At 50.4% G+C, this 27,501-nt stretch overlaps 1 protein-coding gene across 3 annotated transcripts; it reads left to right on the top strand.

Moving 5' to 3' along the window:
* Nucleotides 1–10,797: 10,797 nt before the first annotated feature.
* LOC149348803 (uncharacterized) lies at nucleotides 10,798–26,157 on the top strand. Of its 3 annotated transcripts, XM_089585912.1 has the most exons (4): nucleotides 17,245–17,446; nucleotides 19,711–19,819; nucleotides 21,532–21,635; nucleotides 25,787–26,157. In XM_089585912.1, exons 1-3 carry the CDS (start codon nucleotides 17,341–17,343, stop codon nucleotides 21,620–21,622), a joined length of 306 nt encoding a protein of 101 aa, XP_089442038.1. In that variant the 5' UTR covers nucleotides 17,245–17,340; the 3' UTR covers nucleotides 21,623–21,635; nucleotides 25,787–26,157. The 3 variants fall into 3 exon arrangements, with proteins under 3 accessions (XP_089442039.1, XP_089442038.1, XP_089442037.1); XM_089585913.1 differs by lacking the exons at nucleotides 17,245–17,446; nucleotides 25,787–26,157 and adding an exon at nucleotides 10,798–11,113 and having other exon boundaries at nucleotides 21,532–22,526; XM_089585911.1 differs by lacking the exon at nucleotides 25,787–26,157 and having other exon boundaries at nucleotides 17,253–17,446; nucleotides 21,532–22,526.
* The last annotated feature ends 1,344 nt before the right edge of the window (nucleotides 26,158–27,501 follow it).

Genomic DNA, 27,501 nt, shown 5'->3' with positions numbered 1-27,501 from the left:
CTTGGAGAGCTTGGGAGACGGGCAAACGTCCTCTCGGTGTCCCGTTTTGCGACAGTTAAGGCAGGCTTCCACTTTGTTCTTGAAGATGTAACAGCGCACAGCACTTCCTGCGTAGGAGACTTGGCGGGGGACCTTTGTCCCTGCGAAAGTGATGACAATAGATTGGGTCTTGCCTAAACGGCGGGCGTAGAGAATGCAGTGTTCTGGATTCTGGGGTATCAAGTACTCCATGATTTCCTCCTGGGACTCATCCACGTACTGGTGGTGAATGATACCTCGGACGTATGCGCCTGGTGGGGCCAAATAGGTGTCAACTGGGTAGCTTGTCGGGCCCAGGATGATTTCCTGTAGCTTCGTGTAAGTGATGGCGCGGTCCCGGTTCGGGGTGCTAAAGGTGAGGGTGTTGTGAACGAAGTTCACCCGAAGGCGGTCCTCTGCGGTATCGGAGTAAGTCAAACGAAGGCTTGAGGTGATTGCTCTGCGAAGAGCGTTCTCGCCCCAGGAACGCAGATTTAGGCCCCCGCGAGGGCGAATGATGACTTTAAAGTCTTCAAGAGGGAGACGTGGCAGTGACGGTGCACCTCGAGGTAGCTTACGTGACGTGGAGGGAGGTAGCTGCTGGGACGCGGTATGCTGGGCGGACGCGGAAGGCGTCTCCGTCAGCGGGGGCTTGGGAGTGCGTTTCGATGAAGAAGCGGCGGAGCCGCGTTCGTAGCAGCGGGCTACGTAGGTCCAGTCCGTGGGTATATAATCTTGAGGGGCTAGATCCTCCCCCTCCACGGTGACGACGTCCATGCTTGGCGAAGCACTGGGCCCGGCTGCGAAGCAAAGCCTATCGCCAGCGGCGGTAGGCTTAGCAAGGCTGGCGCTGGACTCGGTGGAAACAAGTGTCCATGCAGGTCACAAAAACGGAGTGCCGGTCCCGAAATTGGGCTGGGCAGGTGCCGAGCACCTTCGTGAACTTCGGGAGACAGAATAAGATTCGGCGGAAGGTCAAAAGTCGGTCAAAATAGCAGAAATGGCCGGAGCCCATACGCACACGCGTCTGCACACCAGGCCAGGAACGCCGACCTCTCTCTGTTTGAAGGAAAAAATTCTTCAGTGCTCTAAATGTACTAGGTGAAGATATGACTGGCCATGGGATAGCATTCCAGATTTTGACACCAGAAAAACGGAGACATCGATGACCATAATGATTGTTAGATATTGGAAGCAAGAACTTTCCATGAGCGGCTCAGCGAGAACTGGACGGTGGAGCCTTGTATGAAACTAAAGGAAAAGTGCTAGGGTTGCAGATAACATTTTTTACAAAAATTGCTAAACGATAGTTTAGCAAACGATTAAGGCGAAAGCCTTTAATGCCTCATACTGTCGTTAGCAGACGCGTCGGCAGGAGTGTCGACAGACGCGTCAGCAGATTCGTCGGCCTTTCGGCGTCACTGCTTAAAAGGCTCAAGGTTCCAGCATGAATAAAGGCGCATCTAGTGAATGCATGGGATTCATAAATAAAATAAAAGGAGTAAAGTCAAGAAAAGGGAAATAAAAATAAAAAGATAATAAACAAAAATAAAAACTATAAAAATGATGTGGGAATAAAAATAAAATTAAGGAAATGAGCAAAAAATAAACAAAAACAAAATATTAACAATAAAAAGTAAATAAAAACAAACAGTGTGCAGGAAACGCTTTCGCCTTGCAGCACTTTAGAGAGCCAAAGTGCCCCCTGAATTTTTTTTCCTTCATTTATCATGTAATAAAACCACTTGTTACTACTACTTACTTGGACGCCTAGGTGGGAGTGTAGGCGATAGATCAACTCTGGAGAAAAAGAACACCGAGGCAGCGTATGAGTATCGAGAGTTAGCAATATCGAAAGAAATATTGCGTCATTAGCCATATTCACTATATCCTATACATATTTTAGTTATGTCCGGATGTCTATTTTTTAACAGCGATGCTGTTTAAGCCGGAGGTTGTTCCGTTGGTCGTGCGCAGCGGTGGCTGTGTTCGCAGTAATGTTGTCACCCACGGACGCCTAACACCCCCTGTCGAAGTGGAAGACAACTATTGTATTAGTTGTCGTCCGCTCCGACATGGGCGTCAGGCGTCCGTGGGTTGTGCTGAAATAAACACTTGTACATACTCATAACTATAGAGGCGGGAATTTCAGGCACTAAAAGCACGTTTTAGGCGCCATAAAAAGGTGGCTAAAATTGCATTTTAGGCACCTAACGGAGCAAAATAGGCACTATAAACTTTATCAAAAGTGTACACGGTTACGACCTTCAGCGCGCAATATCTGCCGTAAAATAAAACAAACACAGCAGTAATGATATGGGACCTTAAGCAAGGTGCGAACATTAGAAGCCGTTTTTTTTTAAGGCTGTCGCGCTACTTTTCGTACAATACACATGCTTCAGCAGAGCAAAAGGGACGGTTACCAACCCTTTTAAAACACTTTGGTATACCTCGAAGCAAACAGCTCGCTTGTCGTGTACAAAAGAAGAAACAATGAACACCTGAACAAGAGGCCATGTATTTAGAAATTGATATGAACATTGTCAGTTCAAACCACCTGACAAATGAGTTCAGTCTTCGCTCACAAAGGAATTAAACTTATTTATTGCAGGCAAACAGGATGCTTCAAAATTAGTTGGGTCTCGTCCAACTACGTGACGGCCGCACCCACGTCCTCCTGACTAACTTTGCCAACGAATATCAGCACCTGGCCAAAGGCATGGCTATTGCCTTTCTCCACGACGTTGCCGACGTTCCAGGTTTGTGCACCGTGGGAGGACCCACTCCGGAGTATGCTGGCCCACATCACGTTCTTGAGTCAGTCAGAATATATCCCGCCCTGCCGTCGGTTCAGAGGGATCTTCTGTCGGACCTCCTGGCAGACTTTGCGGACTGTTTCGCTACGTGCTCGAAGGTCGGCCGAACTCCACTCGCCAAGCATCGTATCATCACTGATGAGACTACGCGACCCGTCTGCCAGCGCCCATATCGTGTTTCCCCGGTGGAGAGAGAAGCCATTCAGAATCAGGTTGCCGAGATGCTTGCAGACGATGTCATTCAGCCGTCCACCAGTCCGTGGGCATCGCCTGTGGTTCTTGTAAAAAAAAAGGACAATACTCTGCGTTTCTGCGTGGACTACAGGAAACTTAACAACGTGACCAAAAAGGACGTTTACCCGCTGCCCAGGATAGATGACGCGCTCGACCGATTGCGGAATGCCCGATACTTCTCGTCATTGGATCTTAAAAGCGGGTACTGGCAAATCGAAGTGGACGAGAGAGACCGGGAGAAGACGGCTTTCGTGACGCCTGACGGCTTCTATGAGTTTAAAGTGCTTCCATTTGGTCTGTGCTCAGCACCGGCCACGTTCCAACGCATGATGGACACTGTTCTCTCCGGCTTGAAATGGCAGTCCTGCTTGGTGTACCTGGACGATGTCGTTATATTTTCGACCACCTTTGACCAACACTTGGAGCGGTTGCGCATTGTGCTACAAGCACTCAAATCCGCGCAGCTCACCATCAAAGCCGAGAAATGCCATTTTGGCTTTAAGGAACTCCGCTTTCTCGGTCACGTTGTCAGCGCACAAGGTGTTCGCCCGGACCCTGACAAGACCGCTGCCGTCTCAGGTTTTCCACGCCCAACTGACAAGAAGGCCGTTCGCCGGTTTTTGGGCCTGTGCTCCTATTATAGGCGCTTTATTCAAGATTTCTCGAAAATCGCGGAACCGCTGAACGCACTGACCCGTGACGACACGCCCTTCCTGTGGGGGACCGACGAAGAGGCTGCATTTGTCGAGCTTCGCAGCCGCCTGCAAAGCACTCCGATACTCGGTCATTCCGACGAGCATGCTGCCACGGACATCCTCACTGACGCCAGCAATGTTGGCCTTGGTGCAGTACTGATCCAGTGGCAAGACGGTGCAGAACGGGTCGTCAGTTATGCTAGTCGAACACTTACGCGCTCCGAGACCAATTATTCTACGACGGAGAAAGAATGTCTTGCAGTGATATGGGCCATCTGCAAGTTCCGACCGTACCTCTACGGACGACCCTTCCGTGTGGTAAGCGACCACCACTCCTTATGCTGGCTGGCGAGCCTCAAAGACCCCTCAGGACGCTTGGCTAGATGGAGCCTACGCTTGCAAGAATACGACTTAACAGTAGTTTACAAGTCTGGCCGTAAGCATCAGGATGCGGATTGTCTGTCGCGCGCGCCCATCCCAATCAATACCGAAGAAAGCACCGATGATTTTCCTTTCCTGGGCTCTGTTAGTACCACCAAAATGGCGCAGCTTCAGAGGGCGGACTCGGAGTTGGCACCGCTCATCGATTACCTCGAAGGCAGTGAAGCTCCCATTCCGCGTGTTTTTCTTCGAGGGCTTCACACCTTCACTTTACGGTCTGGTGTCCTCTACAAGCGCAACTTTCCCAACAGCGAAGAAGTGTTCCTACTCGTCGTACCATCACAGCTGCGGTCTGAGATCTTGAGTGCCTGTCATGATGCACCATCCGCCGGCCACCTTGGAGTCAGCCGTACACTCGCGCGGATTAGGCAAAAGTATTATTGGCCGAGGTTACTCCCATCGGTGCGGGCCTACGTAAAAACATGCCGTGAATGCCAACGTCGGAAGACTCCTCCATTGAAACCAGCCGGATTTCTTCAACCCGTCGATCCACCGAAGACCCCTTTCCAACAAGTGGGCATGGACCTCCTTGGTCCATTTCCGAAGTCTTCGTCTGGAAAGCGTTGGATAGTCGTTGCGACTGACTACCTCACACGGTACGCTGAGACCACGTCTCTTGCCAAAGGCACTGCTGCTGAAGTGGCGCAGTTCTTCGTCCACAACATTGTCTTGCGTCATGGAGCACCCGCCATTGTTGTTACTGACCGCGGAACTGCTTTCACGGCCCGCTTAACCCAGTCCGTGATGACTCTGACGCACACGAGCCATCGACGTGCTACGGCGTATCACCCGCAGACAAACGGGTTGGTAGAGCGCCTCAACGGCACACTAGCCGGCATGCTATCAATGTACGTTGACGTCGAGCATCGAACTTGGGACACCATTCTGCCGTACGTAACGTTTGCGTACAACACCGCCCTGCAGGAAACAACCCGACTGACCCCCTTTCAGCTTGTCTTCGGTCGCCAGGTGACCACTCCGTTGGATGCTATGTTGCCCGTCGACCCTTACTGCGACTCTGACTCTGACCTCGACGTAGATACCTTCGTTCAGCGTGCTGAGGAAGCGCGTCAACTGGCCCGCCTGCGAATCCACCGTCAACAGGAGACTGACGCCGCTAGGTACAACTATGGGCGCCGTTTCGTCAGTTATGTGCCCGGCGACCTTGTGTGGATTTGGATACCTGTTCGTCGCCGCGGGCTCTCTGAAAAGCTGCTGCGCCGATACTTCGGCCCTTACTAAGTAGTGCGCCGCATCAGTGATGTGACTTATGCAGTTGCTCCCGCCCCGACAGCTTGTTCATCGCGCCGGTCGCACCGAACTGAAGTCGTACACGTTGTTCGCATGAAGCCTTACCATGACCGCCTACCTGACTGAACTGCGGTCCACTGCAGCTGTGTTGTACCCTTTCCCTGACTTTTCTCTCCTATTCGCATCGTGTCGATGCTGCCGAAGAGGGGAGCAGTGATACATGCATTCGAAGAAACAGAAGTAGTGCATGCATTAGACGAGGAAGAAGTTAGTTGGCTCTCGCGCGCCCGCTCGAACCACTGAGGGAACGCCGCAGGTTTTTCGTCTCTGCGCTGGTGTACTTTTTGGCGTTGCACGCTACAATATGTTGTCATTTCTGTAAACAGTGTTTTATAGTTTGTGGCTTCACGTGTCTGGAGCCCCGCGACTATCAAATGGTGCTTGCCATTAGAAGGGTCTGGAAACCATAAATACGAGAGAGAGAGAGAGAGAGAGAGAGAGAGAGAGAGAAAAGGACGGAAAGGTAGGGAGGTTAACCAGGCGATGCCCAGTTGGCTACCCTACACTTGGGGAGGGGAACAAAGGGGAAAAAACGAAAAAGAGCGGCAAGGAAATGAGTTTTCTAAGTGTCCAGCGACCACCATGTCACAGGGACAGAGGGCGCGCACTGAAAACTTAAAGATTATAGGCGGGAATGCAACCCCGAGTCCCTTAAGAAAGTCAGGAGCGCTTTCACCGCTTTCCGTTGTCTGGAAGGTTGAGCCCAAGGCCCCAGAACGTTAGACTCTGTTAAAGGACGCGAGTCCAAGCGGAGCAGAGAAACACTTAGGACACCGCGCTCTCGCTCAAAACGAGGGCAGTCACAGAGGAGGTGGCTGATCGTTTCGTCACAACCGCACTGGTCACACGCAGGAGAGTCAGCCATTGTGATCAGATGGGAATAGGCGTTTGTGAACGCCACTCCCAGCCACAGGCGGCACAACAGCGTAGCATCACCGCGTTGGAGGCCGAATGGTATGTGATGTTGGAGCAAGAGGTTGAAGTGATGCGAGCGGCCACGCGCCTAACGCGCCGCGCGGCCTCCGCGCTGAGTCGAAGACGACGACGAAGCGGTGGTGGGCTCTCGAGGCGCGCTTGTTCTGTTCGGTGTCCTGGAACCTGGCGCTGTAATTAAAAGAAGGCTCCCAATCTTGGCTTCTTCCTGACGCCTATCTCCACGGCCCCTGTGGTCGTGACACGACGAAGACGAAGCTGGCAGTGGCGCGGGATGGAGCGCCCGCGCTAGGCCAGCGGCCATTAGATCATCTCATAGCCATGGTTCACCACGTCTCATTCTTCGGCTGGCCGCCGCATAACATTTGGTGGAGGTGCGGGGTAAACGATCTCCACGCCACGCAGCTCCGAAGCGGTCGTCAGGCCGGGGCTACAACCATCATGGCTCCACCCGGCGAGTCACGAACCACTCCCTCTGCTCCTTCTGCTCCCTTCGTGGTCATGGCTACTCCCCGTGACCCTGGTACCTCTTCTGGGAACGACGGCACCGATGTCGACGACTGGCTCAGCCTATATGAGCGAGTGAGCACCTATAACCGGTGGGATCCCACCGTGACTTTCGGCTGACTTGGTTGGTAATGTGTACACAGCCGGCGCAGGTGCAGTGTTCACCACAGCCAACTGACGACGTCATCTAATGTTGCCACGTGTGTGTTCTACTCAAAACCGAAATGGATTCGAAAGCAAACAGAACCTGAAAGCAAAACCACTGCGCATTTCAGGCCCCTTTTCTGTAAAATAGGGCATTTTTAGGCACCGACGTCGGAAATAGGCATTTATAGGCACTGACACCCAAAATAGGCATGTATAGGCACTATAAAAAGAGTATTAAACATATTGTAAATACCTAATTCGTGCTCATATGTAAAAATGGTTCGCCTACGAAGCGTTGAAAAAGATAGGCATTTGCCTAAAATCCGGTCTCCACTGATGACTAGTGTTCGTTGATCTTGGGACGGTAGGGTGGTATTATAGACGACAACAGAAAGAAATGATTATAATCGAACCAAAAGAAATGAGTATAATCGAACCAAACTCAAACAGCATAGCTGTGTCATCAGTCACACCAGAGTGAGTGAACACACGAACGCCGACGGCCTAAGGCTTCAGCGCCACGTTTCTGGCACAGCGTTGTCAATGCCAACGAATGCAGCCCACACTTGTCATTACCGCCACTTAGCTTAAAGCACGGTGGAGGTGTACACTGTTCCAAGAGGGATATTATACGCATTCCTGCCCTCACCACACGGTACATATATCCTGTTATAACAAAGCTAAGCAAGTGCCAATTTTTTATTGCGAAAGCAATACTCGCTCATACTGGACTCGCCCGATGCACCCCCACCTCGCCAAGAGGAGCTGATATGGGTGCCTGCGCACTCCTGGAATCCCGGTAACGAGGCCGCCAACCTCTTAGCCCGAGGTTCTTTAAACCGGGCTCAGGTGGCCTCGGATCGGGGATTCACGAAGGAGCGCATGCACTCATTCAGCGAGCTGACGCAGGCCTACAGAGCCTCACGCCAGCTCAACCCCCCGCCCCACTCCTCCCTAGATAACAAACAAGCAACACTCTGGCGCAGACTGCAGACACACTCTCTCCCTTCACCCCTTACCCTAGCCCACTATCATCCCTCCTTCCCCACTCCGGCATGCGCCTTATGCCAGAACCTTTCGCCTCTTCCCTCCACATCCTTTCCCTCTGCCCGGCGGACCCTCCCCTGCGGGACCTAGAGAACCTCGAGACATGGGAGGACTGGGCGACCCGGTTGCACTCGGAGGACCCGGCCGTGCAGATCATCGCCACCGGCCGGGCAGCCAGTGTTATGGACCTTAGGAACATAAACACTTGAGTGCAGTGGAGTCGTGCGGGGACCCTGGGGCGTGCCCCGAATTCCTGTGTAAATAAAGTTTCTCTCTCTCTCATGAACGGCCTGTCGCGTAGCGGCGGCCGGTAGCCACGTTTGACCTTTAGAATGACCTCTGACGTCATACCAGGGTGAGAGATGGGCTACCAAGTCGAGTCGTCGCGCAGCGGCGGCCGGTAGCCAAGCATGACATTTAGAATGACCTCTGACGTTATGTCATGCCTAGTGACGTCATAGCGTGACGTCATACCAGGGTGAGAGATGGGCTACCAAGTCGAGTCGTCGCGCAGCGGCGGCCGGTAGCCACACGTGACCTGTAGGCGCGGCGTACTGCGTTCCTTCTGTTGGAGGCGCTGCGCTTTTGCTTTCGCAATCCACCACGCTTAACCAAAGCTAAGCCCTCGCCAATTTTAGTGCGAAAGCAATACTGCTTGCACTTTCAGCCCGTCGCGTAGCGAGGCCGGTAGCTACCAAGCGCGGCCTAACTCCTGTTCCTGCCACGCGCGGCGCGCTTAACGGTCTGATGTCACAGTTGCAAGAGCGGGGCCCCAACTTGCGCCGTCGCGTAGCGAGGTCACAGCTACCAAGCGCGGCCTAACTCCCGCCCCTGCCGCGCGCGGCGCGCTTAGCGGTAGGTTCGGGTGTCCACCGTGACGACAGAGAATTACTGCGCCATTTTCTTTCCTCAAAAAGCGGTGCGTTCAAAGGGCAAGGCATGGCTCAGTACGAGGGGGTACCCAAAAGAAGCCGGACTAAATTTTTTGGTCGGCAAAGCTTCTATGGTACCGCGTTTTGCCACTAGGGGCACATAGAACGAACATTCCAGAGTCAGTAAGCCGAGTGCCGTCGTTGAAGGAGGTCAGACTAGTTTATGCAGAGTTTTAGAGTGACGACTGTTTTGTGTGCACGTCGTTTTTGCAATGGCTGATTTTCGTGAACAGCGCGCGCCGGTGAAATTCTGATTTTTGCTCGGAAAAAGTTGAATGGAAACTCTTGAAATATTAAGAAAGACGTACAAGGACGATGATATGGGGACAACTGAAGTGTTCCTGAATCGAATCCTGAATCAAAGCTACAATCATGCCAATGGAAAACTTCAAATTCACCTCACCTCAAGAAAGCTCGTCAGGTGAAACCAAACCTCAAAACAATGCTGATTTGTTTTTTCGACGTGAGAGGAGTCGTCCATTGAGAATTTGTTCCGCAGGGTCAGACAGTTAGCCAGGCTTTCTACTTGGATGTTTTGAAAAGATTGGGCAAGAGTGTTCGGTGGAAGCGGCCAGATTTGTGTCGGTCGGGTGACTGGTTTTTCCATCATGGCAATGCCCCTGCTCACACAGCCCTGTTTCTACAACAATTTTGGACCAAAAATGGCATGACCCCTATTCCTCAACCCTCATACTCTCTTGACCTTGCCCCGTGCTACTTTCTTTGTTTCCTAGAATGAAAATATAGGTGAATGGAAAGCGTTTCGCTGATGTTGCTGAGGTGAAGAAAAAAACGACGGAGGCACTGTCAAGCATCACAAAAGATGAATTTAAACAATGTTTTGAAAAATGGAATGAAAGATTCGACAAGCGTATCATTGCAAGTGGGGAATACTTTGAAGGAGACTGAAGGTGTGTGCTTAAAATGTGAACAAATAAGTTCAAACAAAAATAAGTCCGGTTTCTTTTGGGTACCCCCTCGTAATTCTCTGTCATCTCGGTGGACACCCGAACCACAGGCAGGGAGGAACGCCACCACCCGTTCGGCGCGATGCCTTGCCCTTTGAACGCAACGCTTTCTGAGGAAAGGGAATTCTCGGTCATCTCGGTGGACCCCCGAACAACACCACCTAGGCGAACTTGTTGCCCCGAACCGCACCGTACAGGAAAAGAGGAAGTGGGAGGCAAAGAAGAGGGAAGCTTCTACACAATCATCTGTTAGCATCAGCCGCTCGTTTTGGCGACCGAGGCACGCATAAATCTCCCAGCACGTGGGGCCCTCGTGTGGTGAGTATAATGCCATGCAAAACAAATGGGCATAACTTTCATAAATAAGCTTTACTAAGAACACTACCAAGACACACCACCAGGCTAAACAGGCGCAGCCAGGGCTATAGCTTTCGCAACTTACCGGGCTTAGCCAAACTAAGCCTCTGCCAAATTTTATTTTATGTATACGTATACAGCCTAAGAAAAAATTCAGGGGGCACTTTGGCTCTCTAAAGTGCTGCACGGCGAAAGCGTTTCCTGGCCACTGTTTGTTTTTATTTACTTTTTATTTTTTTCATATTTTGTTTTTCTCTTAGTTTTTTTGCTCCTTTTCTTAATTTTATTGTTTTTTTATTTTTATTTTCACATCTTATTTTCATTTTATTTTTATTTTTGTTTATTTTCTTATTTTTTTCCTTTTCATGACTTTACTCCTTTTATTTTATTTATGAAGCCCATGCATTCACTAGATGCGCCTTTATTCATGCTGGAACCTTGAGCCCTCTAAGCAGTGACGCCGAAAGGCGGACGAATCTGCCGACGAGTCCGTAGACACGGCTGCCGACGCCTCTGTCGACACTCCTGCCGACGCGTCTGTCGACACTCCTGCCGACGCGTCTGCTAACGACAGTATGAGGCATTAAAGGCTTTCGCCTTAATACAAATCGTTTGACACCACTTCGAATGTTCTACGTCAATGGACGTTTCAAGTTTCAAGAAGCCACAGTTTAAGGAACCAAATATAGTCGGTGCGACTTCCAATGGTAAGCTATGCTTTAATTCGACTAGTAATCTTATGCTCCGTAACGCGCTGAATCGTTGGATACACTCCGAACATTCTAAGCCAACTGGTGGGCCGCAATATCTATACCAATGTTACCCCCCACTGGTCCCCCTTGGATGGCCTTGAGTACCTGACTTTCTGAAAGATGGGTAGGGAACGAGGGTTAAAAAGTTGACGAGGTGTATTCCGTTTCCAGCGTACTGTCATGTGTTCTTTGTAACTCTGGACGCGCGCACTAGACCGCGCGACTTCTTTGTGCACCTGCTCCTTTGTGTGGGCGCTTTTGTGTTGCGGCGCCAGTGTGGCGTCGCGTCTCTGCAGGGCCGACCGCAGCGAGCCATGTTCCCCCTGCTCCAGCGGGTTCGGGCGCGCCTCTTCCAACAGGCGTGCCTGGACCGAGTGATGCTCCCCGAGGAAGAGTTCCTTTGGCGTTGGAGCACTGGCTTCATCGCCGTCGACAGGGGCCGCGTGACCGTACGGCTCCTGCCTTATTGAGTGTGTGCAGTGCGCGGTGTTGTTGCGCGTTTCTTATTTAGTTAGGGAGCATGCTTCCCCCGCGGCATCCGGACATTATGTACACTGTGGACATTATTACGTGCAGTGAATGACTTTTGTTTGCAGGGCGACAGGAGTCGCCGTCGTGTCTTGAGTGATCGCTTTTCCGTAATAGAGCGACACTAGTCGCGAACTGTACTCTTGTATTTTTTGAGGGACTGTGGTCCCTTATCGTGTAACCATGGGGTCCAATAAAATTCTCTTGGAGACTGTCATGTGTTCTTGTAAGTGTCAATGTATCTGGTAACCTTGGCATGTGTACATATGTAAATAAATTTTTTTTTGAGCAGATCGTGTCGAGAGAGAGAGAGAAAAAACTTTATTTACACAGGAATTCGGGGCACGCCCCAGGGTCCCCGCACGACCCCACTGCACTCAAGTGTTTATGTTCCTGAGGTCCATAACCCTGGCAGCACAGCCGGTGGCGATGGTCTGCACGGCCGGGTCCTCCGAGCACCGCTACCTTTTCGGCGTCCTCGGGGCTTTCGGCTTACCGCTGGAGCTAGTGGAGCGTCTAGAACAGCTGTATTCTGGCCTTACAGCTCGTTTGTTGTTTAACGGCTCGATAAACGCCCACAGGTCGGTATATCCTGGACTCCCTCGGAATCAGAATACCGGCCAACGACCCAACCCTCCTCGCCATCCCACGACCCCTTCACCAGGAGCTCTAGCCCACTATCATCCATCCTTTCCCACTCCCGCATGTGCCCTATGCCCAGAACCCTTCGCTTCTTCCCTCCACATCCTTTCCCTCTGCCCGGCGGACCCTCCCCCGCAGGACCTAGAGAACCTCAAGACCTGGGAGGACTGGGAGACCCTGCTGCGCTCGGAGGACCCGGCCGTGCAGATCATCGCCACCGGCCGTGGTGCCAGTGTTAAGCCCGAGTCACACTGCGGAAACACAACGACATGAACCAAACATGTCCGCAAACGAGCCGTCAACAAGTCGCCCAATCAACTCGTCCCACAACTTCTTGTCACGCTGCACGAACGGCAGGGAAACGAGACAGGTTGCTGGGATGTTCCCTCGGTATGACAGCTTCCGGGAACCGGAACAACAAACAAACAGCGTTCGTGGACCCGGTTGGCGCTGTTCGCCGGCCGGGCGAATTTCCTGGCGACACCGCACGAACCAAACCAAGCACTTTGCGGTGATTCACCGCTTTTGTGCCTTTCGTGCTTGGAAACGTCGTTTTCAAAGTGCAAACAGGAGCATTTTTTTCAGAAGGTCGTGGTTTTTTTTCGTCGCAATGGTATCTGCCGCGTACGGCGTCTTGCAGGTGGGCGCATGCAGACGGGGAGGCTGCCGTGGCCACCACCGGCTGGCGGATGCCACCGCCGTGGAGAAGCACATTTCCTACGTTCCCCGTCGCATTCTTGTGAGCAATGACGAATGCGGCTTTGTAGGGAGCCAAAAGGAATGTCTTGTGCCGTGTGTAGAGCCTACCTCGGCCGCGAGCACTAGCAGTTTCTTGACGGGGTTGTGCGCGAGATAGGACCACTCGAGCAGCGGCCGCGACAGAAGACGAGTGTGCCAGTTGCTCCCACAAACATGCTGCCGTCGTTCTCCAGCCGCCAGGAAAGTGACTTGATCGGGATGGTTGAAGAGAGGCGTTTTCCATGGGATATAACAGGCCCAAAATATCAACTGTGTGATCTGAAGGAGTCTGTGTTTCAAGAGATCGCTAGTTGGGACTGTATTTCACAGGTGAGCGTGAGTTACCAGTTACCTGTCCTGCTATTTTTGAACTTGAGATGAAGAAGAAAGCAGTGCTGCATTTTTTTCTTTGAGATAACAATCAGAATAACTGTACTGGGTTCCCATTTGATTGCAAGAATGATGCGTACAATTATATCTTTTTTTTAGTACTCTCAGAGCGTGGAACAAACTCGATGAATCTGCCGAGATTGTGGCGTGATTTGTAGTGACCGGCCGGGTTGATAATGCATTGTGGAACAGCAGCGCAAAACACAAAATGTGTAGAAGTAGACACAAGGCACAGAAAGTAGACGCATGAAGTCCGTGTTTAATTCTTTCGCATGAAGTTTTCGAAAACGCCTTTCTCAGACGCCCTTCTCAGCCAGTCGATCATCCAGCGCGGTTTCTCTGCGGTGACGGCTGGTCGTCCGAGTCAGAATCGAGCAAGGCTGCACCTCAGCCGCCGCGCACGATCATAGTTCGTCCGATATTCTGAAAAACCGCCAGTAGCTACGACAGCGCAAGGTGTCTCTAGTTTCCGCGGTTGTGCATACGCACGGAGGAGAGCGCGCGAGCAAAGGCAGAGAAGCGCCGGGCAACGCGATTGAGGTGGTTTTTCCGGTATGACAGAGAGTTTCTGAACAAGCGGCGCACATGTGGCCAACACAGGCTGGAGACAGCGACACGTTTACCCTCTGTTCGTGTTGACGCGGTGTGACAGGATCGCCAACCCGACGAAAACACTGTTTTGTCGGACGGGTTGGCGGACTGTTTCCGCAGTGTGACTCGGCCTTTATGGACCTCAGGAACGTAAGCACTTGAGTGCAGTGGGGTCATGCGGGACCCTGGGGCGTGCCCCGAATTCCTGTTGAAATAAAGTTTTCTCTCTCTCTCTCCCACCATGAGCAGCGCCGCAGAGCCCGTGCGAAGGCACTCCATCGAGCGTACGGCCCCGAGCCGGACGCCGTATGGGTGGACGCTGCCTGCACGGGTGATGAAGAGACAGCAGCTGTGGTGGACTCCTCTTTATCCGCCCTCCTCACACTACCTCTCCCTCCAGACACCTCCCCAGAAGCTGCAGAGGAAGCCGCCATTGCACTTGCTATCACTCGCACGGAAGCCCGGCACATTTTAAGTGATTCTAAAACTGCGATTCTAAATTTCGCTCGAGGCCGAGTCCATGTCCCTGCTTTTGGCGTATTGGACTCGCCCGATGCACCCCCGCCCCGCCAAGTGGAGCTGATATGGGTGCCCGCGCACTCCGGGAATCATGGAAACGAAGCCGCCAACCTTTTAGCCCTAGGTTCTTTAAACCGGGCTCAGGTGCCCTCGGATCGGGGATTCACGAAGGAGCGCATGCATTCATTCAGCGAGCTGACGCAGGCCTAGAGACCCTCACGCCAGCTCTACTCCACGCCCCACCCCTCCCTAGATAACAAACAAGCAACGCTCTGGCGTAGACTACAGACACTCTCTTTCCTCACCCCTTACCCTATCCCACTATCATCCCTCCTTCCCCACTCCGGCATGCGCCCTATGCCCAGAACCCTTCGCCTCTTCCCTCCACATCCTTTCCCTCTGCCCGGCGGACCCTCCCCCGCGGGTCCTAGAGAACCTCAAGACCTGGGAGGACTGGGAGACCCTGCAGCGCTCGGAGGACTCGGCCGAGCAGACCATCGCCACCGGCCGGGCTGCCAGTGTTATGGATCTTAGGAACATATACACTTGAGTGCAGTGGGGTCGTGCGGGGACCCTGGGGCGTGCCCCGAATTCCTTGTACAATAAAGTTTTTTCTCTCCCTCTCTTGAGCGGCCCCTTTAGCATAGAACGCGGATGGATGGATGGATGGATGGATGGATGGATGGATGGATGGATGGATGGATGGATGGATGGATGGATGGATGGATGGATGGATGGATGGATGGATGGATGGATGGATGGATGGATGGATGGATGGATGGATGGATGGATGGATGGATGGATGGATGGATGGATGGATGGATGGATGGATGGATGGATGGATGGATGGATGGATGGATGGATGGATGGATGGATGGATGGATGGATGGATGGATGGATGGATGGATGGATGGATGGATGGATGGATGGATGGATGGATGGATGGATGGATGGATGGATGGATGGATGGATGGATGGATGGATGGATGGATGGATGGATGGATGGATGGATGGATGGATGGATGGATGGATGGATGGATGGATGGATGGATGGATGGATGGATGGATGGATGGATGGATGGATGGATGGATGGATGGATGGATGGATGGATGGATGGATGGATGGATGGATGGATGGATGGATGGATGGATGGATGGATGGATGGATGGATGGATGGATGGATGGATGGATGGATGGATGGATGGATGGATGGATGGATGGATGGATGGATGGATGGATGGATGGATGGATGGATGGATGGATGGATGGATGGATGGATGGATGGATGGATGGATGGATGGATGGATGGATGGATGGATGGATGGATGGATGGATGGATGGATGGATGGACGGACGGACGGACGGACGGACGGACGGACGGACGGACGGACGGACGGACGGACGGACGGACGGACGGACGGACGGACGGACGGACGGACGGACGGACGGACGGACGGACGGACGGACGGACGGACGGACGGACGGACGGACGGACGGACGGACGGACGGACGGACGGACGGACGGACGGACGGACGGACGGACGGACGGACGGACGGACGGACGGACGGACGGACGGACGGACGGACGGACGGACGGACGGACGGACGGACGGACGGACGGACGGACGGACGGACGGACGGACGGACGGACGGACGGACGGACGGACGGACGGACGGACGGACGGACGGACGGACGGACGGACGGACGGACGGACGGACGGACGGACGGACGGACGGACGGACGGACGGACGGACGGACGGACGGACGGACGGACGGACGGACGGACGGACGGACGGACGGACGGACGGACGGACGGACGGACGGACGGACGGACGGACGGACGGACGGACGGACGGACGGACGGACGGACGGACGGACGGACGGACGGACGGACGGACGGACGGACGGACGGACGGACGGACGGACGGACGGACGGACGGACGGACGGACGGACGGACGGACGGACGGACGGACGGACGGACGGACGGACGGACGGACGGACGGACGGACGGACGGACGGATGGATGGATGGATGGATGGATGGATGGATGGATGGATGGATGGATGGATGGATGGATGGATGGATGGATGGATGGATGGATGGATGGATGGATGGATGGATGGATGGATGGATGGATGGATGGATGGATGGATGGATGGATGGATGGATGGATGGATGGATGGATGGATGGATGGATGGATGGATGGATGGATGGATGGATGGATGGATGGATGGATGGATGGATGGATGGATGGATGGATGGATGGATGGATGGATGGATGGATGGATGGATGGATGGATGGATGGATGGATGGATGGATGGATGGATGGATGGATGGATGGATGGATGGATGGATGGATGGATGGATGGATGGATGGATGGATGGATGGATGGATGGATGGATGGATGGATGGATGGATGGATGGATGGATGGATGGATGGATGGATGGATGGAGGCTTTGAAGGCCGCGGCTAGAGTAGCAGGAGCTATCTGATAAAGGGGGGCGATATGGGTCAGTTGGTTCATCCCAGAGGAGCCTCTTCGTAGCCTCTTTAGCAGAGGCTACGGACAAAGTGTTGCCGCGGTGTTGACGTTTAAGGGTTGAAGGCGAACTGTCGAGTGCATTAGATAACACCGGCCGGTTTGCTACCATAAATACTCGGCTCTGTCATTCAAGGTTTCCGCCGCCTATATCTGCGAGACAGAAAGGAGAAAACTCGCTGAGCTCAGACTGATTCTGGCCGTCGGAAGAAGCAGCAGCAGCTGACCATGCGGTTTCAAGCAGCGGTTCTTGTGGCCATTGCGAGCGTCTTCGTCGCGGAATGGCAACTCTCCGCAGGCTACGTTGCGTTCGACAGGGTGCCTCTCGTAGACGGTAAGAGTCTAGCTTTCGGAAAAGGTTGCATAAACTGGACGACGTTTCGGTTCATACGAGAAACCGTGTTCACGATGAAAACGAGCAGGTAAAGAACAGGCGGATATGTAGCCGCGTCCTGTTCGGGGCATCGTGTATTATCCGGAGAACGGAGGTCATCAGTCCTATTGAGGGTACATGTCCAACATTTTTGGACAAAAAGTTTGAATACTGGAAAACTGTAAGGTACTTTTACAGAAGCATTGAAGATAATGGTCAATTCTTTAGAAGTCTAGCAAATAGTTTAATGTTTTCCGTCGCACCATAGAACAGTAAAGAATGATGCATTAAACCAATGCGTAAAGCTTTCGACGATCGCAAAAACGTTAATAGCTCTAAAATGCAAGCCTATGATCAGGAGGTGGTCAGATATGTAGATTGTTACAGGAGAAATTTTACAATATATGAAAAAAATGTGTTGAAAAACTTTCCCGCTCAAAAATACTTTTGTCCAGAATTGCTGATTATGTGCGCTACAGAAATATAAGGTTCATCACTTGCACCTGTATCAGTATTTTTCATTCCAATCATTTGTGTATTACGATAGCACTCTTGAGGGATTTTAATAGGTTTCAGTAGCTATACCAAACGAAAAGTTGTAGGGCATAAGAAGTGCATTGAGTTCGAATCTATAGTGACAGAAAAAACCTCGCCAGCTGGATTCACATGCAACTTCTTCGAATTGTGACGGTGTGAACCAAATCTGCTAAAAATTTATCTTCGGTGCTTAATCTTATATATTTTGAGTATTCTTCAGATACTCCGGGATATTATGCCGGGCAGCGTTTTTTTATCGTAGCACTCACATTTTTCGCTACTGAAGCTCCTCAACAAATTCAGGCAGGGGATGGAAATTCCTGCTGTGAATGTATCATTTTTTTTTTACAACAGCATGCCTCGATGCTAGCGCCTAAGTCCTTTAAGCGCCGTGCTTGCTTCGTTGTTGCTGCGTGCTCTGTGTTGAAGCTTGCGAGTTAGATGTAGAGGGATACGGTAAGTGGCGATCGCGCTGTCTGACCGTACGGGGATCTCCTACAGATCGGTCACGTAATCTTTCGCCGGACGAGAACACGGCGCCCACCCAGTTGTAGTTTAGGCATCCTATAGCCCAATCAGCTCGATTAATCGGCCCATTATTGGAAATGTATAGATAAAAGGCCAGTCCTTCAAAGTACCACAGTGAAACCATCCATTTCCAATATTGAGCCGATTACTTGTGATGCTTGGGTACCGCGCGATGTTTCTCAGCAGTCGGTCATGTTGGCGCTGTGTCATGAAGGAAACATCCCCGCTATTTACGCGTTATTTGCAACTTTTATGCATCGGCAATCGTTCACAAGCGCCACCTCATAAACACTCATTTAGGTATTTTTTGGTGATTCGCGAACACACTGATAAAAGAGCCATATGTCTCTTGAAAGTTCGAAAGTAAGCGTAATAGAAAAAAGAAAATGAGCCTAGATTTTAACGAATTTCCGTTTACATTGAAGACAATTTGTAGTTACAGTTTGCGGAAAGATGTGCCGATAGCCGCATCTCAATTTACGCCGTCACTGTGTTTATTGAAACGTTATTCATTTTTCTGCTGGCAAGGAGTTGCCAATGCTTGCCATCCTATCCCCTCAACAGCCTCACTAGTCAGGTGTTGCACGAAGGTTGGGATACAATGAATTGTTCTCAAAACAAAAATGCTTATAGGCTCAGAAAAACAAGCTATATTGCAAAGCACACGTCATCAAAAGTCCGAATAAACGGGAACAAAGTAGAACTTGAATTACAACAACAGAACACTAAGTAAAAATAAATAACACCAGTTTCCATATAATTGAGTACATACGCAAAAAAAAGGGTTGGAAAACAATCCAAGATTAATATTACAGCCTAAAATAAAAGTACGTGTCACAGCCAGGAAAGCAGTCGAAGTTGAAATTTATGGCAACGTGAAACAGCTCTAAGCTGCTAACATGTCGGCTTAAACAGTAACATTGGGTAGCCGCGGAACACATATCCACAACAACAAACGAATTGTACCGCATTAATTTAAGTATCAAGGTTACAATGTTCTGCTGGCGGGCAGTTTCCCATTATTTTCTTGAATGAATTGAATTGAATTTGACGAGGTCATTGTCACATCTCATGAAAAATCCGAACTGCCAGCTGCGTTCTCTTGCTGACTAGACTGCTTCTGAAATTTTATAATTAACTGCATGTTCTTCTTCTTCAAGGTAAATGCCAGCACAACGGGACGGACATTACACCGGGAGAGCCCGTGAGAGTCGAGTTTCCCTGTGAAGAATGGAGCTGCACACCGGAGGGTGAACTCTCCATCGTGGGGTTCGTTGTACCTCTTCAACCGATGCGATACTTTTGTTTATGTCCATAGCTAATTCTATTCTGTGCATTCACCTAGAAGGAAAACTAGTGCTGCGGTCGCTAAATATAAAGAACAAATGATCGGAAGTGTGAGGTTCGTGTCAACTTCGTAAGTGCTTGGTTGAGAACGTGGATTCTGCGACAGCAACATGCTCTCCTCAACCGGAGGTGTTTAGTGAAAACAGCTGCGAAAGTTCGTATTGAACCCATGTGTGGCAATACGGCTGCCTTCTCTAGGACCATAATACGTCGCAGCACGTGTGGGTAGTAATATTCACTCTGTAGAAGTTAAAACAACTCCGTTAAGGTTGATTATACCGCTCTCATTTTTGCCAAAAACCAGTCGAACAGACGCAATAGCCATAATCTATAGCTTTACAAGTCTGAGGTTTGCATTAAAAGAAAGAAAATCGTGACATTTCATCGCTTCCGAAGCTCACCACAACGAGCGAGACAGTTTTCTTTTCCGCTCCAAGTCGGCGCCTCTCTTTTGCTATCCTCTGTGACGGTGTAAAAGGGAATAAGCAAGGTTTCGAAGCACATTTTCACAACTGGTGGTTGGCTGGATGGGTCACACAGTCACCAAAGCCACATTACGCACCAGAAACATGATAGATGCGGAAGCATGTGCCATAGCCCTGCCATACGAAAAAGGTGTCCGGATCACCACACTGTAATCATCACTTACCGCCCGTCGCAAATTGGCACAGGGACGGATCTCCCCTATCGGACATAGGGAGATGCGTGGACCCCGTAAATCAGCCTCGTGTGTGCACATGGGCATTGGAACTCATTTAGAAGCAGCATGTGACTGCCAGCGATTGAAAGATATCACAGCCGCCGCGGTGGCTCAGTGGTTATGGTGCTCGGCTGCTGACCCGAAAGACGCGGGTTCGATCCCGGCCACGGCGGTCGAATTTCTTTGGAGGAGAAATTCTAGAGGCCCGTGTACTGTGCGATGTCAGTGCACGTTAAGGAACCCCAGGAGGTCGAAATTTCCGGAGCCCTCCACTACGGCGTCTCTCATAGCCTTAGTCGCTTTGGGACGTTAAACCCCATAAACCAAACCAACCAAACCAAAGATATCACACATCATACAAAGGAAACGTAAGGTTCCGGAGATGAAATACGATCATTTGAAAATATTCAAACAGGCAAGTGTATATGTAGCAGTTTTTTTTTTTCAATCATTAAATCAGCAAAGAAGCAACAATGAAAATGAAAATGCTCTCGATGAAAGGGTGGCGTGATAGCTGTAGACTTTTTGGGGGCCGTTTAAAACCGTCCCGGAAGAAGGCATGAAGGATAATCGAAAGGACGGACAGAAATACACGCCATAGCGATGGGTTGCGCATTTATTTCGCCAACCTGAGGTTCCTCACGGCCGCTGACATCGCATAAGACAGGGTTGCGTTTTCATTTCGCCACCAACGAAATGCTGTCTCCGAGGCCGGGATTCGAGCTCGCGACCTCGTGCTACGCAGCCAGACGGAACTAACACTGAGCCACCGGAGGTAGTACACAGGGCGATAGAGAAGAGTTTAAAATATCACAGATGATGTGTAACTTGTTACCAGTTTTTATTTTTCTGGAGAAAATTTGACGGGTTGCTTATTTTCTGGCCGCAGGTAGGTTACCTGCCAACTAACCTTTGCAACCCTCCCTTCTTGCAGCTGCGGACGCGTTGGTGCGGGCCGGCACTGCGTTCTGATCAAGGGCACCGGCGTCTACCCTGACTGCTGCGAACGTGTTGCGTGCCACTAGGAGCAGTTAAATGGTGCCGGCTTTCCTTTGCCCTATTTGTTCGGACGACCGATGCCAACGAAAGATAAGGGAAAGAAGACACCGCAGACGCCGTTGAGGGCCCTCGCTATCGGCCGGAGACTGTTTTTGCTGCCTGAAGCGATTCGCGGGCATGTGTTTACAGCAAGGCGATACGCTCTGACAGATGATATATGCGGCTGGCTACGAGGAGTTATTTTGAGAAGAATCTGCTTCCTGTACAAATAAAAAAAAGTATTCGTTCCTTGCGTCCGAATGCTTTTACAAAACGTTCTCAGTACTGGTTTCAAATCAAAACGACCGTTAGAAGCCACAGCCTCGTCTATACGGCCTGGCCAGCTGCGATAACGCAGGCGAGAATGCAAAGCTCAGTGATGCAGATTACAAATGTTCCTGGTGTAAATGAACGATTATTTTGATGTATCATCATCACTTTCAGGTAACCAGGAAACAATGGGTTTGCGCAAGGTGTGTAATGAGGGCCGAAGAAAGCTGTGTGTGTCATGTATTCTCATGATGTTAACACGCTGTAACCAAAAAGACTAAGTAGACATTGTCATCATGGTCCTCGTAAACCTAATTAGGTCCACCGCAATTCCAATACATGTGTCACACAGGCAGCTTCAATGGTCATTGAGTCGAGAGCTCTCGAGATTCTGAATCATTATCGAACTCGATGAAGTTGTGTCGCTGCTACACGGCAAATCTCAATGGCCATGGAAACGGTTCTCGTGTTTTACGCCAAGCTTGTATGGCGTCACAATTGCTGCGTTAGATTTTGCGCAAGGAACAGAAATATTTCCATAAAAAAAACTTTGAAATGCACTTTTTGGAGTCGTGAGAGGTTTTTTAGTTATTATTAAAAGCCAGTTGCGTTGACTTCCTTTTTGTACGATTTTCTGTCTGTTTTGTAACGATATGGAAACACTCATACCACTGGCGTTACCGTTTTTTCCGGTGTGAGTAAAATTAATGCGCTCTAAACCAGACCGATACAATTTAGTCATTATTGCACAGACTAATAGTTTATTGCTTGCAATAAAGTTCAGGAGAATAAAGTTTGTTCATGCTTTTGTACCGTGCACAAAAGTGCGCGTCGGCGCTGCACGAAGCAACGCTAGCAACCTTGGGCAACGCTCCAAGGCCCTCGAAATCTGGACAGAGTTCCGAGCTGCTCCATTGACTCGATATACTATTGACCCGATGGCCTTTGAGACTGCCCGTGTAGCAGCGCTCAATGGCCTCTGAGTCGATAGACTACCGGTTTGAGGGCCTTCGAAACGCCCGTGTGAGAGGATTATAAGGCCTCTTACTTTCGGACTGTGCACGTGACTTCGATGACAGAGTTACCGACTCTGGTAGATTTGGAAGGTTCGGCAGGCAGGGTCAACGATTCCGCACCCCCTAGATCTTCGGACTGCCCACCCATGACGGATACTGATTGATGACCACACGGGGTGTGCAGGGCATTGAAGTCTCCTAAAACAACCATGCGGCTCATGCGTGTTCTCTCTAGGAATATTCTTATAAGTCTCTCTTACTAAGGTTCGTGGTATCCGGGTCTGTGATGCGCGTTCAGGATGTGTATGCTTCTGCTGCCTCCCCTGAACGGGACTATGTCTATGTGGCAGTGTTCGGTGTTAGTTGAGGTCCGATCGTTAAGTATGGGTGCGTATCTTTTTTTGTATGAGTCCCGCTTTCCCTGGGTTCTGTTGGTAAGGGGTGTATCCCTTAAGCTTTACAGTGTCGTTTGGTCTTTATAACACAGCTATCACCAGGTATCGCTCTCTGCTGCTTGTAAAATGTTGCAATGACGGCTGTTTTCACCTCATTCCTATAAAGTTCTGTCAACACAGTTCTAACATCTTGGGCTTGGCTGGCTTGTTGACCAGTCCTTTTCTTTTACCTCACTTTGATAGGTGGTGTTGGCCGTTCTGAATTTGAAGGTTCCCTCTTGGGCTTTGCTTCCCAACTCCCTGAAGGAGTTCTTTGCCGTTTGGATAACTTTTCTACTCCCTAGCCAAGCTCCCTCAATCTCTTGTCTTCAGAATATTGATTAACTTCGTAATTGATTGCTCCCAATTTTATTAGAAAGTACGTGAAAACGTGCCACATGTTACAGTTCGGACAGCAGCCCACTGTCTCCACTGACGTTTGCGGTGCTCACCCCAAGGAGCACGTGTAATCTTCCCAATTTTGGAAATGAAAGGTTTCACTCAGGTTCTTTGTGGAACCGGCCTTTTCCAATACGTTTCCAAAACTGGGCCAATTATCCGTGCAGCTTGGGACCAAGTGAGCATTCTTCTTTCGAGGGTAGTTATGACCATGCACGAAGGACAGGAAGGACTTGCAAGATTAGCATAAATGCGAAATCGAGGCGATGTCCATTCCGCAAAATATGCGCGCGAAAGTTCTAAACGAAAGAAGAAAGATTATGGTGCAGGCTGTTAGAATAGCGTGGGGCTGGATGGATGAGGGAATTTACGTGGGTGTGGCGAGACCGGTGAACGTGATAACAACAGCATGCAAGGCTGCGGTAGGGGAATCAGTTAATGGGTCTTCAATTCCATGCGAAGTAGTGGCCCAGGTGGAGGTAGCGCGGTGGTTGCTGCGACGATGGTTTCCCAGAAGCTCTCATAAGTAATTATGGACACCAAGACTGCCTGTACGAACTATACCGGACGGTGAGCTGGCTAATACGCAAGAAGGACATTCTAAAGTAGAGAAGACAAAAAGTTTCTGTCCATAGTGATATGGACGCGAGGACACTCTGCAGGTCTAGGAAACGAACTCGTTCGCGCCTCTGCCCGCATACTATTAATTCGGTTTCCCCAAAATTAGAATGATTATAATTATTCCGAGCGTTTATTACTCCAATACTTGAGATTAACAAGGAAATTATACGGCGATACGGAAAAATACCTGAACAGCGAGCAAGGAGTCTTCCTAACGTAATCGTAATAAAACTCTGAAATGAACCAAGTCAAATTGATGACGAATTTTTATGGCGCAAAGGAATCTGTCGCCAAAAAGTGCCATGGCACAAGTTTGTTTCTTTTACTCAAGGTGGGGTCAAAAACACATTTTCCGAGCATCTCACTCCAAAGAAGCCGAGCCCCAGGCAGGGGAAAGCTTGCAGCCATGGTATCACCGGTGGGCACCCGCCGGAACTGGGGATAGAACCTAGCGTTCGTATTTAGCTTCTAGCGTTCGTATTTAACTTGGTGAGTGCTTGGCTTAGAACGGTGATTCTGCGGCAGCGACAGGGTGGTGTTTACCCCGGCGCCATTTACTCACAACAGTTGCGAAAGAACTTCAAGAATGAAACATAAATCACTTCAGAACCAAAAGTAACGCATAAAGAAGGAATATGCGATTGCCCGCGGTGAGAAGAGATCAGACCTCATCAAAGACACCAAACTTTAGGTTTTGTTAACAATTGCGATAATTTTAAGGTATTAAATCGCGCCAGTGTTGACGTGGCAGTTTCGTCAATCAGTCATTCCGTCAGCCAATATATCAGGCGACAAAATTAATAAGGAGCACTACTAAAAATGAAAATGCTTTATGAAGAAGATGGCGCAGTAATTGTAGCACTTTTGGTGGACGACCCCTTAAGATCATCCCTAGAGAATGCATGCAGGAGGGTAGAAGTGACGAAGAAACAGATACGTGCCGGAGCGGATGATTACGCTTTTATTTCTACCCATGAGGTTCTTTGCGGGCGCTGGCATCACACAATGTGGGGTTGATTTTGCATTTCGCCGTCTCCTAAATACTGCCGCGGAGGCCAGGATTCGATCTCGCAACCTCGAGCAACTCACCTGGGCGGAACTATAGCACAGGGCCACTGCGGGTGGCACAAAGGCCGATAAAGAAGGCTGGACAAGGTCACAGAACATGTCTAGCTTGTTGCGCAACAAGCAGCACAGGTAATTGACCCAATATTGGAAATGAATGGTTTCACTCTACACTTTTGTATAACAGCATTTGCCAATATATTTTCATTATTGGGCCAGTTTGCTGTGCGGCTGGGGGTGTTTCTTTTTTTTTTTTGGAGCAGATTTACCGGTTGCTTATTTTGCGACAACAAATAGGAGGTAATATAATCTCCTAACTAACCCTTGTGATGCCTTCTATTTGCAGCTGCGGACAGGTTGATCCGGGAGTCCGCTGCGTTCTGATCAAGGGCCCGGGTGTCTACCCTGACTGCTGCGGGCGTACTGCCTGCCATGTTACGAACTGAAGCAGTTAAAGTGTGGAGGCTTCGCTTTTTTCTATTTACTCCGACGACCGAAGCCAACGAAAGATATGAAAAAGAAGACACGGCAGACGCAGTTGAGGGCCCTCGTTACAGCCCGTACACCTCGTTTGCTGCCTGCTGCGATTCGCGGGCATATGCTTACAGCAAGGCGATGCGCCCTGACAAGTTTTGATATGTATGGTCGGCTACGAGGATTTGTTATGCGAAGAAACTGTTTGAAGTTGAAATAAATAAAATTTTTTTGGGATTTGAACAGTGCTAAGCGCTAAAAATATTGCGGTAAAGGGCAGTTTTTTGCAGAAGGACACCACTTTCACGTTCCTGAAAGCGCGACTGAGTTTGTTGTTGACTGACCCAGGGAGCCAGTTTTGCGCGTCTTCAACTTTCGTAGCGAAAGCTACATTGGCCACGAACTTGCGATTTCGCTATGGCGGTGCTCCGAGGAGGCACAGAGACCGACCTTGAGCCGTTGCCTAGAAACCTCCGCAGCTGGCGGACGAAACACGCTCGCTGCGCCGTCTGGCATGACGTCACACCGCGCGCCTCGACGCGGAGCCGCCGATGCCTGTCGACATGACGTCACACCGCTTGCCTCGTCGTTACGCTCACCTCCGCTCGCTTCGGCAGCTGTGTCGCGTGCTTTCGCTACGTATGCCCTGGCATACAGCCGAGCTAAGCCACTGTCAATTTTTTCATCGCCGATGCCAATGTACCCAATACAGGCTTATGGCGTATGCATCAGTGCCGCGTTCCTGCAGCAATGTTGCCAACGCCAACGCGTATTGCTCTAGTGCCGTGTTTCTGCCATAAAGTTGTGCACGCCAACGCATCCAGCGCACACCTTCTGCCACTACCTCCCCACAGCTCAAAGCGCGAATATTATTTCGAGTGGCTGCATTCGGTTTCGATATTATAACTGCTGTGTGGACGCTCTCCTCGAGTTAGTAGGCAGCACCGCCGGAGTATGGCGTAGAATTAAACTTGCGCGTCCACTTTGTTCATGCTTAATTATGGAGACTTATTAGATATGCAGGGCAGCAACCTGTGGCTCCAAGTTATTCCCGTCTTCTCTCTGGGCAAGTCTGGAACTTTTTGAATACCGAATAGCATTGCTTTCGGTACCACATTACGTCATTAAGAGGGAAAAACACATCCAAAAACACAGAACACACAAACACACAGAACACACAGAAACCACACAGAGAACACACAGAAAACACAAAAACACAGAGGGAAAAAATGCATCCTCCCTCATTAAGAGGGAGGATGTATGTAGAGAAGTCAATGATATGAAGGTCGATTATTTTCCTGGAATTTAGGTCGCTTTATTGTGCAGATAAAGAGCTCACCACTTCAGCAATTCAGCATTCCCTTCTATTTGTTTCATATGGTGTTCACAACCCACCCATCAATTGAGAGATCTGTGCTACTCCTAAAATTTGGTTCTGAAAGTGAAGAAGCAACACCTGCTTGAACTTCCGTGACGTACTCCTCAGAGCGATATTATCAACATGAGCGCTATCCAACGGTTCTTATTTCATTTCATTCATTTTCATTTCAGAAAGGGGTCATCCTAACGTAATCGCAATAAAATCCT

Source organism: Amblyomma mixtum, chromosome 4 (genome assembly GCF_055824585.1).
Source record: "Amblyomma mixtum isolate Tamu chromosome 4, ASM5582458v1, whole genome shotgun sequence".
Lineage (NCBI taxonomy): Eukaryota > Metazoa > Arthropoda > Arachnida > Ixodida > Ixodidae > Amblyomma > Amblyomma mixtum.
The sequence above is the reverse complement of the archived record's forward strand: the minus strand, read 5'-3'. Positions and strand labels throughout refer to the sequence as shown.

Coding starts and splice junctions, on each gene's coding strand:
- LOC149348803 (XM_089585912.1), top strand. CDS start 17,341: ATGCGGTTTCAAGCAGCGGTTCTTGTGGCCATTGCGAGCGTCTTCGTC. Junction 17,447..19,710: donor CAGGGTGCCTCTCGTAGACG/GTAAGAGTCTAG, acceptor TTCTTCTTCAAG/GTAAATGCCAGCACAACGGG. Junction 19,820..21,531: donor GGTGAACTCTCCATCGTGGG/GTTCGTTGTACC, acceptor CCCTTCTTGCAG/CTGCGGACGCGTTGGTGCGG.